Raw genomic sequence first — 13,149 nt, forward strand, 5'->3', positions numbered from 1 at the left:
TATATATATATATATATATATATATATATATATATATATATATATATGTATATATATATATATATATATATATATATATATATATATATATATATATATATATATATATATAATATATATATGTATATATATATATATGTATATATATATATATATATATATATATATATATATATATATATATATATATATATATATATATATATATATATATATATACAGACTTGGCATTTAATATGGAATATTTTTTTTTTCTTGACTTGGGTTTACTTTCTTAACTCAGTATATCAATCTGGTGAGTTTCTTTTACACTTTGGTGATTTATTTGTTAAAAGAACCATGTCACTGATTGTCTGTCGCAGCAAGAAGTCAATAACAGGATTATATCACAGGTGGCGTGACAAAATGTACGGACAGGTGCATTTGATGATTGGATTCACAGTCGGGTATACAAGGGTTGTTGCGTTCTGTATTAGTGGAAAACAACTGCTGCACATCTCCAAAAGTTATTGCCGCTTCCTCTGGAGATGGTCCGTCAACTCGACAATGCTGTTTGTCATGGAGTGGGGGCTATACGAAATTATGGCATGAAACAGCGTGCTATTGCTTGGCAGTATGGCATCACTCAAGGTCAGGTGTCAAAGATCCTGAAACGAAATGCTCAGAGGGGTGTCCCTACTCCAATACCGAGGCCAGGACGTCCCCGCAGAACCACAAGGAGGGATGATCGTCAGCTGCACCGGTTAGTCCGCAATGGCCGTACCAAGTCAGCTAATCGGCTTAGGGCTGAGTGGCAGCAACTGACAAATGTGCCTGTATCCAGAAGGCTAGTCAACCAACGACTGGTTCAAGCAGGCTATCGTGCCAGGCGTCCCGTGAGAAAGCCACGCCTGACCAGACAACACCGCCAGCGCCGATTGCAGTGGGCCAGAGAGCACCGTCAATGGCAGCCAGGACACTGGAATCACGTGATCTTCAGTGACGAGTCTAGATTTCTGGTCTATCGTCAAGATGGCCACGTCCGAGTGCGCAGACAAGTGCATGAAGCCTACAACAAAGATTGTATAGTGCCAAGAGTCCAAGCTGGAGGTGATGGGGTGACCATTTGGGCTGCTTTTCATGCAGGGGGCAAAACTGACCTGGTTGTTCTGAATGGAAACCTGAACCAGTTCAAGTACAGGGCCATTCTGGAAGAAACATTGCTTCCATTTGCTCGTGCAGCCTTTCGAGGAAACTTTGTCTTCCAAGATGACAATGCACGGCCTCATCGTGCTCGCATGATCCAACACTTTCTTGCTGACCGTGGTGTAGAGCATATGGAGTGGCCTGCCATGTCCCCGGATATGAATCCAATAGAGAACTTGTGGGCAGAATTAACGCGTCAAATCGACCACTTGGACCAGCAGCCGACCTCTGTGCGTGAATTGCAGCAGGCTATTGTCACTGCATGGCAAGCAATTCCTGTCCAAACCTTGGCAAATCTCGTGAACAGCATGCCTCAACGTGTACGTGCTCTCCTGAATGCTCGTGGGGGTTACACGAAGTACTGAACTGTAATTTTACTGTCCGTAATCCCAGTCGTAATTTAACTTTTGTTTTTGCTAAAAAAAAAATTGGCTAATGTGCAAAATAAAGAGATACTTCTGGAAAACGTACAGAAGTTTAACACAGTACTGTCCATGAATTGAGTTCGATATCAGTTTACATCACTTTCAAGGATCAATTTATTTGTTTCGAAATGTCAAATGTGGTTTTTGTTTCTTTTAAACGTCACATTAACAAAATCTAGAATAATTTCAACATAATTCCAATGAACTTTTGGTTCTAAGACATCTTGAAAAGTAAGTTCACCCCCACAAAAAAAATATTCCATATTAAATGCCAAGTCTGTATATATATATAATTTAATTTATTTTCAATCAACTGAACTTACCTTAAATTAAGTGCCATTAAACAAAGAACATTGTTCATTGGTTTAGGATCCAAAGAGTCTCCAAGATGGACCACACAGGTAGAGTCTCCAAGGTAAAACTCTGGTTGGGTCATCAGGGTAGAACTCATTCTGTGGGTCTTGGTTGTTAAAAAGGTCTTCAAACAAATCAATAACTTCACCCCAAGTTGTGGTAAAAGCAGTTTTCATTTTGTATCTCAGATACAATTTCCTATGAGAGAAAATAATAACGTGTTAATGAATGACTTTTTAAATTTAATACATGATTATTATATGTATATGAATGAATGATCGTTTTAAGGCCATTTTTCCCCGCTAAAGCAGGGGTTAGCCTTGCGGGCCCCATGACAATCATGGTTCCCTGTTTGAGGCAATGTTTTTATGGCCGGATGCTCTTCCTGACGCCAACCCTTGGTCACGCTCTTACGATGCGCAGGGATACGGTGTACCTATTCTAAGCCGGGGTACACACCGTGATCATTCATCCCAGCAAGCTGGTACTCAATTAGCCGACCTCGGAAGGATGACAGGCTGAGTCAACCCCCCTGGCGTTAATTCAGCGATCAACCGGGATTCGAACCCAGGATCCTAGGATCCCAAGCCGGCACCCTAACCGCTAAGCCAATGCCGGGCTCGATTATTATATGTATATATTAACATAAAATCTTACCTCCATTGATAAGAGGTTTGAATCCAGTTCATCAATTTGAAGGTTTAGTTCCACTCAGGCAGAGTCTCCAAAATGAAACCAGTTTTCAAAGTCTCCAAGGCAAAACTATTTTCCTGATTTTATTAAATTTAGTGAGTCTCCAAGGTAGGCTCCACATTTAGAACCATCTAGGCAGAACTCATAATATGTTTTTCCCAAATGTAGTGAGTCTCCAAGGTAAGCTCCACAGGTAGAACCATCTAGGCAGAACTCATAATATGTTTTACCCAAATTTAGTGAGTCTCCAAGGTAGGTATTGAAAACATCTAGGCAGAACTTATAATATGTTTTACCCAAATTTAGTGAGTCTCCAAGGTAGGTATTTTTTTTTTTTTTTTTTTTTTTTTTTTTTTTTTTTTTTTTTTTGTATACAATATCGAGGCTCGTGAAAGAGCGAACATTAATCACATGAACACACAGAAAGACAAACCGACACATAAAACATATAACATAGGGAGCGGTAGACAAGATGGGGAGAGAGGGGGAAGGACACAAACACAACATTTGACAGCAGGGACCGAGAGACATGGAGACATCGAGAGATCTGAGAGAGGGCGAGGGCTTTGGGGGGGGGGGGGGGGCGTGGGAAGGGGGCAGTGGGAGAGGTATAAAACATATTGAAACCATCTAGGCAGAACTCATATGTTTTACCCAAATTTAGTGAGTGTCCAAGGTAGGTATTGAAAACATCTAGGCAAAACTCATGTTTCACCCAAATTTAGTGAGTCTCCAAGGTATAACTCTTTGGTTGGATTATCAAGGTAGAACTCGTTCTGTGGGTCATGGTTGTTCAAAAGGTATTCAAACAAATGAATAACTTCACCCCAAGTTGTGGTAAAAGCAGTATTTTCATTTTGTATCTCAGATACAATTTCCTGTGAGAGAAAATAACAATGTATTAATTTAATACAAGATTATTATATGTATAAATCAAACTCTGTAAATATTAAAATAAACTCTTACCTCCATTGTTAAGAGGTTTGAATCCAGTTCATCAATTTGAAGGTTTTGTTCCACACAGGTAGTAGGACCCCAGGGGAGGTGAAAGTCATCCCACTCCAGGTGAACACAGTAGTCCATTCTCAAGAAAAGCAAAAGGTTGTTTGAATTTAGCCTGTTTCCACCCTTTATATAAGAATACCCTGGGCAAGCCTGGCATGCCTGGGCAAGGCTTAACTGGAAATGATGTAATAGTGGGTGGGGTTTATAAAAGTGGTGGGGTTTAGCGAAACTGGGTGGGGCTTAAGTGAAGTGGGCGGGGCTTAATAAAAGTGGGCGGGGCTTAGAAACAGTGGGCGGGGCTTAGGAAACAGTGGGCAGGCTCAGTAAAAAGTGGTGGGTTTTGTAAAAAGTGGGTGGGGTTTAGTAAAAAGTGGGCGGGGCTTAGGAGGAAGTCAGACAAGGTCATTAAGAGAGGTTTATCATTTCATATTAGCTCAACAGCGACATCTAGAGTCAAATTCTAATATAATATTTTCCAATATTCTAGATGGTGATTCCTGTGCTAAAAGGATGGATCTTATCAGAGAGATAAAACAAGATCATATTTTCGTTGGATCTCTGTATGAGAAAAATTAAAAGAGGGAGAAAAAGGGTGTAATTTTTCAAGAGAGGGGGGTGTGAGTCAATAAGTTTCCATAATTTTCCCCATTGACTTCAATGTTAAATTCTATGTATCCTAGAACCCCCATTGTCCTTCTACTCACACACACAGACAGAAGTGATAACAAAACCCCGTCTTGTGTTGTGCAGGGGACGGGCTAATAAACCGAGCATCTCTAACACATAATGAAAACGAGCATCGTGCTATTTCAGTGATGTATATTCACTCCACAATATATTATTTGCAGAGTGTATTCCATCAGCATTTGCATCATTTTCACCTCCCTGCAACACCTCATATTACACTGGTAATTATATTAGTCTTTCACACACAAACTATATCTTTTACATACACATTATTCAACAAATACCTGAGAACTTCCAACAGCAATCAGTTGAGATAAAGAAACTGCACAGCCACAATCTCTCTTTTCAGAATATACACCTTATATGACTTCCCTCACTTACAAGAATACAGTACATCACTGATGGCGTGAAAAAACTGTACTTACGGATCAATGGTAATCTTGATTCCAGACATGTTTTTATCTCTTTGTTTGTTGTCTGCAGCATTAACTAAGGCAGTGGCATGAAGGGGGGATTGAACAAAGGCATGTAAGTTTGGATCACCTGTAAGAAACTAAATAGAGTGCACCAATACAATTTGTATGCTTTGCCCATTCTGAAAGTGATGAGTGAGACAATTGTAATCTGTCTGTGCGTCAGTGTGTGTTTGTCTTTGAGTCTACCAGTAAATCTATTTAATACAAATTGTTCATTCTCAGATCTACTGCAATCTATTTACCACAGCAAGGCTCTGCATTGTTAACTAGAATGGCACTCAGTAGAGAACACCTGGTGAACCTGGTGAACAGTTTACGTTTTGTATCTCAGAGTAGACCAGAAAATGACAATACAGAATCACATTTACTCAAAACCAATCACAGGAATCACCATTCATAACTTTTTCAGAAATCCGGCTATTTGTCGTTTTTGGCCCTATCTCCCAATGGTGAAGAATCACTTTCAAAATTCTAGTAGCCGGATCCGAAATCAGATCTTCACCAAAATCGAATCATTTCGTCCTTGCGTCTGAATCCATCCATAACTTTTTGAGGTATCTTGTTCACAAACAAACGGACAAAACAAACAGACAGACAGACAGGGGTGAAAACATAACCTCCATCCACCTTTGGTGGCGGAGGTAAATATTCAGTCTTATATGTACAATGTACATATTTCATCACCAATACGAACATTGAATTCACTCCACAGATAGTATTTATTTATTTCTTTTTTATACATAAGTCAAGGCTCATAATAGGGCTGACACACACACACACTCACTCACACACACACACACACACACACACACACACACACACACACACACACACACTTGCAGTACTTGAAACGATAACATATATATATTGCATGTATATATTGTTATGAAAATAAATGTATTATTATTATTATTATTAATTTTGGGATAGAGTGATATATAGATCAGGTAGATCTGTGTAGGTGTCATGCTCCGATTGTTGTGACAAGGAACCCCACATGTAATAAGTTTGTTTAGGCGGTTTGTTCGCGTAAATGTATATTCGTCCCCGTCACAAGGGGGCGGGGCTTGTTAAAAAGATTAGGGCAAAAGGGTAAAATTCCCTTTTACATCATTCCCTCTGTGATCTATACATTGTCCCGTATGGCAACGCACATAGACACTAGTTAGGAATCCATCCCCATTAGCGCACACACTAATTAAATCCCCCCCAACAATAAAACTAACCGGAACCCAGATGACACACTTGGGCTGACAACCCCGACTTGGCAGACACACATTGCTTAGGCAGGCTGAGGCCACGCCCACCTCGCGAAGGATTGGTCGAAGGGTTTGATGGGGGAGATAACACCATTGGACAAGACACCACCAATAGGGAGACGAGGCAGGATGAAGCTCATGATTGGTCAAGGTAGGGGCAAGAAGCTGGCCACTGATTGGTGGAAGGAAGACACGAGGCAGGACAAAGGCCGCCGATTAGCAGAGTGGGGAAGGACTGGTGATTGGCCATGGGCGGGGCAAGAAGCTTCCCTCGGATTGGAGGACGTGAGGGGCGAGCAAGAAGCGACGCACTGATTGGAGGAGAAGCGCCGGTGACGTCACGAGCTGACGTTAAAGGTTAGAGGAGACCGACATTTTCTCTATTCTTCCTCTCTCGTTGTTGGAGACCTTGGTGCCTGGACCTTGTTCCCTGCTGCCCTCGTGATTCCTCGACCTCGACCTCTTGCCCTCACGCCTTCCTTCACCCTCGACCCTCTCTCCATTCTGAACTGAACGTTGGGTGCATCGCAGTTCCGTGCCGAATCCGTGAGGACATTGCATGGCTGGGGAAGCGGGTTGCACGCCTACTCGCTCGCTTCACGCGGGAGGCCTTGTCGAGGCCTAGTGAACGGGGGTGCGTCGAGGCCTTCTTCCCACCAAAGGAGCCTGACGATCCCTGACACGCCTCAGCCAGACAGAGCTAAGCCCAGCACAAACACAAACACAACGTTTCTTTTCGTATATCTTCCCTTCGTCTGTGTGTTAAACGTCTGTGTGTGGGAGCGCTCATTAGGGGGTTTTGGTTACCGACGCGTTTCATTGTTATTGGCATCCGTGGCAATAAAGCCTTATTTATTTTCACTGTACTTTTTAACCCGGATTCCCGTTTGAGTTTATTTCCTGCAGGCTTTGAAAACTGCCCGGCGAGATCGCTACAGGTAAAAGCTTCCCGCTTCTTCTTCCTCCCCCTCCCTCCCGCGCATATATCGTGGAATCCACTATTGAATAACGCCTTCATTAACGCTTGTTTCCATCCGTGATTTCCCGGTCTTCACCGAGGGGAATTAAACGACAATATCGAAAATCCACGAATAGAGGACCAAACCGCGAATGGTGAGGCAAAATCCACGAATGGTGAGGCAAATCCAGAGAATGTCAACAATAATTAATCCACGAAATTCGATGAAAGTCCCACAAATGGCGAGGCAAATCCCGCGAATGTCAACGATAATCCACGAAGGTCGATGAAAATCCTGTGAATGTATGCCGTGGCATTGTTTCAATGGGGAAAAGGGGGATACGCTATAGGTTCCCAGCGGTTCCTGATTCATAGAGGAAGCATATTAAAGTTTAAAATGTTTTCGACCGCAAATGCACATGATTACAGTTTCATAAAAAATGCTTACAAATTTTTAAAAACCATAACACCAGGTACCATTTCAAATTAATTGAAGGAATGTGCTTACAGTTTATTAAAATTGCTTGACCAGCTTAACCATACCGCACCGTGAAACAAAAAAACAACACAACACCATCAAGTACCATTAAAAAAAATTATTTTACAAACACACGCAACTTTCAAATGATGATGATGGTGGTGATGAATTAAAATCCCATGAATTCCTCGAACTCTGAGGATGACCCAAATGATAGTCCTGCAACGTGTTGAGGTGGAGAGAGCAGGGTGAAAGAAATGGGTAATGGAGAGCTGCCTGATAGATTGCCGCAGGTTTAGATGCAGCTCTTTGTAGGAGAGAAGCAAATCATCCAAGGCCCTCTTGAACTTGAGGTCCCTCTCCATGACTGGGTCAGCATCTTCCAACTTGTCGACAAGCACCCGCATGTCATGCAGCAACTCACCCAGGAACTGGACTGTGAGTTTAGACCTCGGCACCTCTTCCTCATCACTGCCCGCCTATTCCTCCTCGTAAACTGTTATAAAGGCCTCCAACTCCTCCTCGGCGAGGTTGTCGCCATGTGAGGCAATGAGATCCTCCAACTCCTCAGAGGCTGCATGTCATCAAAGCCTTCCACTCCCACCTGCCGTGCCAACCCGACAATCACAGCCTCTCCTCCTTATTATCGGGAAAGCCAGTAAAGTTGCTGACTGCCTGTGGCTACAGCTTGTGCCAGCAGGCATTGATGGTGGAGGCTCTCACCTCATCCAGCGACTCCTTGATAGCGCCGATGCAATGGGCAATGTTGAAATCCTTCGAACACTGCCCGACGGTGAGCCGTGGGTCGCATCCAAAATGCGGAGAAGGTGCAATGGGTGTAATATGTTTTAAATGTTGAAATCACACCTTGGTCGAGTGGCTGGATGAGGGAGGTGGTGTTGGGAGACAGGAAGATCACCTCGATGTTCGGGTGAGCCACGTCCAGGTTTGCGGAGTGGCCAGGAGCATTGTCCGGGAGCAACAGAACTTTGAAAGCAAGGGGTTTTTTTCCGCCATGTACCTCTCCACCTGAGCAACGAAACAATTATGGAACCAGTCCAGGAAGATTGCTGCTGTCACCCAGGCTTTCCTGTTGGCCCTCCAAAACACGGGCAGAGTTTGCTTGTTCTTGCCCTTGAGAGCACGCGGGTTCAGGGAATGGTACATCATGGGTTTCAGAATGAAGTCCCCTTTTGCGTTTGCACAGAGGAGAAGAGATACCCGGTCATTGGCAACCTTGAATCCCAATGCTGTCTCCTGACACTTCGAGATGAAAGTTCTCGTAGGCATCTTTTTCCAGAAGAGGCCAGTCTCATCAGCGTTGAACATCTGCTCTGGGAGGTATCCCTTCTTTTCGATCAGCCTCGCGAGTTGAGCAGGGAACGCTTTTGCTGCCTTGTGGTCCGTGGAGGCAAGCTCCCCTGAGAGCTTCACATTTTTCAGTCAGTACCGCTCCTTGGAACAATGGAACCAAACCCCTGCTTGCAGTGAATGAAGTCACGCTACTTGTACAATCATCGCTTGGCGCATCACTCGTGCTGGCAGAGCAGAGCCTCCGTAGCAGAGCCTCCGTTAGGCGCCCGCGGAAGCCCGCAGCCGCTGGGGGCCACCCACAAATAGGGGCCTCCCACATCAGCTTTCTTTAAAGTCCAGTTGTGCAACATAGATGTTTCCAATAACACGATCCTGCATGCCTACTTCTCCCAATCGCTTCACTGATGGGTTTAATCAAAGACATCATGTTGCAATTCACAACCACATGGCATTTCTATCTGCAAATGTCAATTCTCAATGAGGATGAAAAATACAGTGAAACACCAAAAATCAGACCTTTCGTGGCAGAGTTGTTGTTGTTGTTGTTGTTTATGTGCTTTTTCCGTGTCCGTCACGCTTTATTCTTGTTTCCATACTTTTTCCAGTAACATCCCTACATCCTTTTTCATTTAAAACAAAAAGGTTTTTATTACTTGTTAAATAACGTTCCAACGACTTCAAAGGAAATGGAATGAAATTTACTGTGAATTATTTACTCGATTTTACATCATTTCCTCCATCTTGCGGAAGTACCTTTAGGACGTGTTATATTAGCGTTATCTTCTTTCTTAACATACTCGGCATTAGGCTCACATAAGCTATATTGCTCTACTGAGTTTGGCTGACACTGCTAAAGGAAAGGATGCTAAATGTTACAGTGAGGCAATGGGCCTAGTGAAGGAAGTGGGGACTTTCAGATTTCTCATATGTCTGGTCATCTGGTACGATATACTTGTCCAGATCAACCTAAGTCAGCAAGGTATTGCAGTCAAAGGACATGCAGTTGGATGTTGCATTAGACCTGATCCAAGCGTGTCATGCTCATTTTTCTTACGAATCCAGGCACTTTTCTTACGAATCTGCAGATGAACCAGTTTCAGACCCACAGACAAAGTTCAAAGTTGAATTTTTCTACAGCGTTATTGATGTTTGTCTGACTGCACCAGACAGAAGATTTGAGCATGTGCGCTGCATCCTGCAGCCATTCAACTTTCTATTTAACATCGCAGCCACGAAAGCTCTAAGTGACAATGATCTTAGAAAAAGCTGTGATGACCTACATATCCTGCTAAATGATGGCAATTCAAGCGATTTGGAACCCATCGAGCTACCGGAAGAACTCAAGCTTCTGCACCACTCAGTTCCGGAAAGATGTTCTCCACTTGAAACACGAAGCTAAACAACTAAAAACTCCCTCATGGACACTTATCCAAATGTACACGTGGCTCTGAGGGTTTTACTGATGATGCCAGTAACTGTTGCATCTGCAGAACGCTCTTTCTCAAAGCTGAAGCTCATAAAGCGACAATGTCACAGGACAGACTGTCACACCTGGCGATCATCTCAATCGAGAAGGACTTTGGACGAATACGGAAGTATGATGACATTATTGACGATTTTGCATCCAGGAAAAGTAGAAGGGTGAAATTGTAAAGCATCAATAATTGTTGTGTGTTTGTGTGAGACATGATATTTTGACTCCATGATTCATACATGTTTGATGCTCTTCTCCGCATCCCCTCAGTGAATATCTGAAGAATTTTAATCCATAATACTTCAAAATAATTATCTTTTTGAGCACTTTTCGGAATGATGTGATATTCACTTTGTTCTGTTCTCGAGTTGTTGCCCTTGACCTTTATTTGCAAGCATTCATCATTTTTGTCTGTTCAGTCTGTACTACATATGTACCCAGTTTGCTGGTGATCAGCAGAACGGGTCATTATTGACAGAGCTATGTGCGTATAGATATATTCAGAAATCATCAGATCTGCTTCCATCGTGAAATTCGAATAAACGACGTCATTTTAACCTGTCGGAATTTCTCCTCTCATCATTTTATTTAAGCGATTTATTGGGGTTTCAAGAGGATTCCACAAACTAATTTCGAAGGATTTCTGCAGCCCAGTTTCTGAGATATAAAGATTTTTTTAAAATGTTTGCATTTTTGGTCATTGTGATTTTTAAGGTCAAATTTTTATTTTCGTATCCCAATGGAACCTGAGAGTCAATTCCTAAGTCAGATTTGATTTGATGTGCCTTAATTCATAGATTTGAAGGGCTTTAATGCAAAAACCCACTTCTTTCTCTGATGATTCATTCCAGAGTTATTGTTGGAAATGTGATTTTTCACCCTTTGATGACCTTGACATTTGACTTGGTTCATTGTGGGCCACATATCACACTCTGGTTGACCCATACTACTTACTATCCTATCAAGTTTGGTTACAATCGGGACAGGTATAGCCGAGATATGACAATACATTACCCACGATGGTGTGGAAAGACAGATACATGCAGAGACAGACAGAACTGGTCATTCTAATAATACTTCGCTAACCCCCCCTGGAACCGAGGTATGAATCGATTCTTCGCCTGAAGAGCTGTCACCATATTATTAGCCCTCCAATAGAAAGCGCCCCCATGTGAGATTGTGAGGTTTGCAGGGGGTCACCCACATACCTAGCGGAGGCTCTGGTCTGCAGTAATCGTAATAAGGCATAGAATAAGCTAAGTTTCTGCTTCTCGTCCCTTTTTCTTTGTTATTAAAATAATCACATTGTAAATATCTGTAATAAATCAAATTGTTAAAACATTTTCCTTTCTCTCTGTCAGTGAATGTCTCTTCTTCATTGATCTGCCATTGTTCGTATCCAGTTTAACATCGACTGTAACGGCTTTAGCATCCCTCTGGCGGTGACCAACGGTTTTCGCTCGGCCATCTAAATTTCTATCTCGGAACAAAGGAAACCGCAGGAGGGGGTAGACGTACTGTACGTTCCCCGATTGGGACCGTCACGTGGTACAGGTAAGCTATCGCGTGAAGGACCAATCGGTGTTCGTAGTTGCTGATTTGCAACCTGCTAAGCACAAAGTTATTCGTGCACGGCAGCCGCAGGTCCGGTACATTCGAGAGGGAACGGAAGTTAACCCCCTCATAGTAAACCCGAACCCCAGGCCGTAACACATTCGGTGTCTTGGAGCGGAATTCAAATCCTCCGAGCACCGTTACAGATTTGGTGCCGGGAGTTAGATTCCGCTCCGGATACTGTAACAATATAATTATATATATTTATATGTTATATATACGAACTTATATATATATATATATATATATATATATATATATATATATATATATATATATATTGTTGCGGATATGAGATTGGCATCCATCCATATCCGCTTGTAAATATTCCCCTATTTCCTCCATACTTCCCAACTAACCCCAATCCCCCATTCCCTAGTCCCATTTCCTGTAAACAACACTCTGTAGACCTGACCTCCCCCTATTTCCCCCATTAAATGTCGCATCCAGGTCCACCGCATCTCACGTAGACAACTATAGGACATCTTGCTAGTTATTCTTAGTTTATGTCAGTTAAGGACTCGTTTCCATTAATTCTGACTCTTCGTTGCACCAGAATGTGATTGTATGGCACCGTTAGGAAGTTTAGGACCTCCCAATACCTCCTCGCAGCTCTTCCTCACGGTTCAGCAACAACAACAGCAACAACAACAGCAGCGGCGGCGGCGCGGGGAGTGCGCGTCCTCACTCCGGCTTGGTTGGTGGGGGGTGTTGGGAGGGCACCAAGCCTTTCCAACGAGCCGCCATCGACCATGTGCTCGACGGGGTTACCAGGTAGGGGCTCGCTGTCGGCTCCTCGTCAGGGGCGGAGCCCGGTAACCCCCGCACCCAATAGGAGCGGCGGACCGATCCCATCTGGGGCGGAGCCAACGAGCCGAGGGCGTGTCACTCCCCGCTGAGCATGCGCAGGAAGAGGGAGGTGACGTCAGATGCGCCCTCAGCTTGGAGAGAGAAGGACGCCACCTCCGAGCGCTGTGACACCTCCCCGCATCTCTGGACTGGACCGTGCTTGATTCTGTCCCTGAGCCAAGGTGCACCTTGTGCTATCGACTGCTTGTCCTTCCCTGCCATCAATCCCTGTGTAAGTCAGTCTTGTTCCGTTTGTCTGTGGTCTGTCTGGGATAGATAAGATTGTGTCTAAGTGCCTATCTCTTCTGTGTCTTTACCTCATTACCGTGTAATCTACCCCTTTTCTCCCCCACTAATTATATCCTCCTCCGGAGGTCT

General features: G+C 43.4%; 1 protein-coding gene across 1 annotated transcript in view; it reads right to left on the reverse strand.

Moving 5' to 3' along the window:
- Nucleotides 1–13,149, reverse strand: part of LOC137415052 (DNA topoisomerase 2-beta) — a 287,321-nt gene that overhangs the window by 190,466 nt on the left and 83,706 nt on the right. The window contains exon 5 of the mRNA XM_068100610.2: nt 4,775–4,838. Coding sequence (XP_067956711.2) covers nt 4,775–4,838 — 64 coding nt within the window. The remainder of the gene's footprint in view (nt 1–4,774; nt 4,839–13,149) is intronic.

The sequence above is a fragment of the Myxine glutinosa genome, chromosome 12 (assembly GCF_964187855.1).
Source record: "Myxine glutinosa chromosome 12, kmMyxGlut1.1, whole genome shotgun sequence".
Lineage (NCBI taxonomy): Eukaryota > Metazoa > Chordata > Myxini > Myxiniformes > Myxinidae > Myxine > Myxine glutinosa.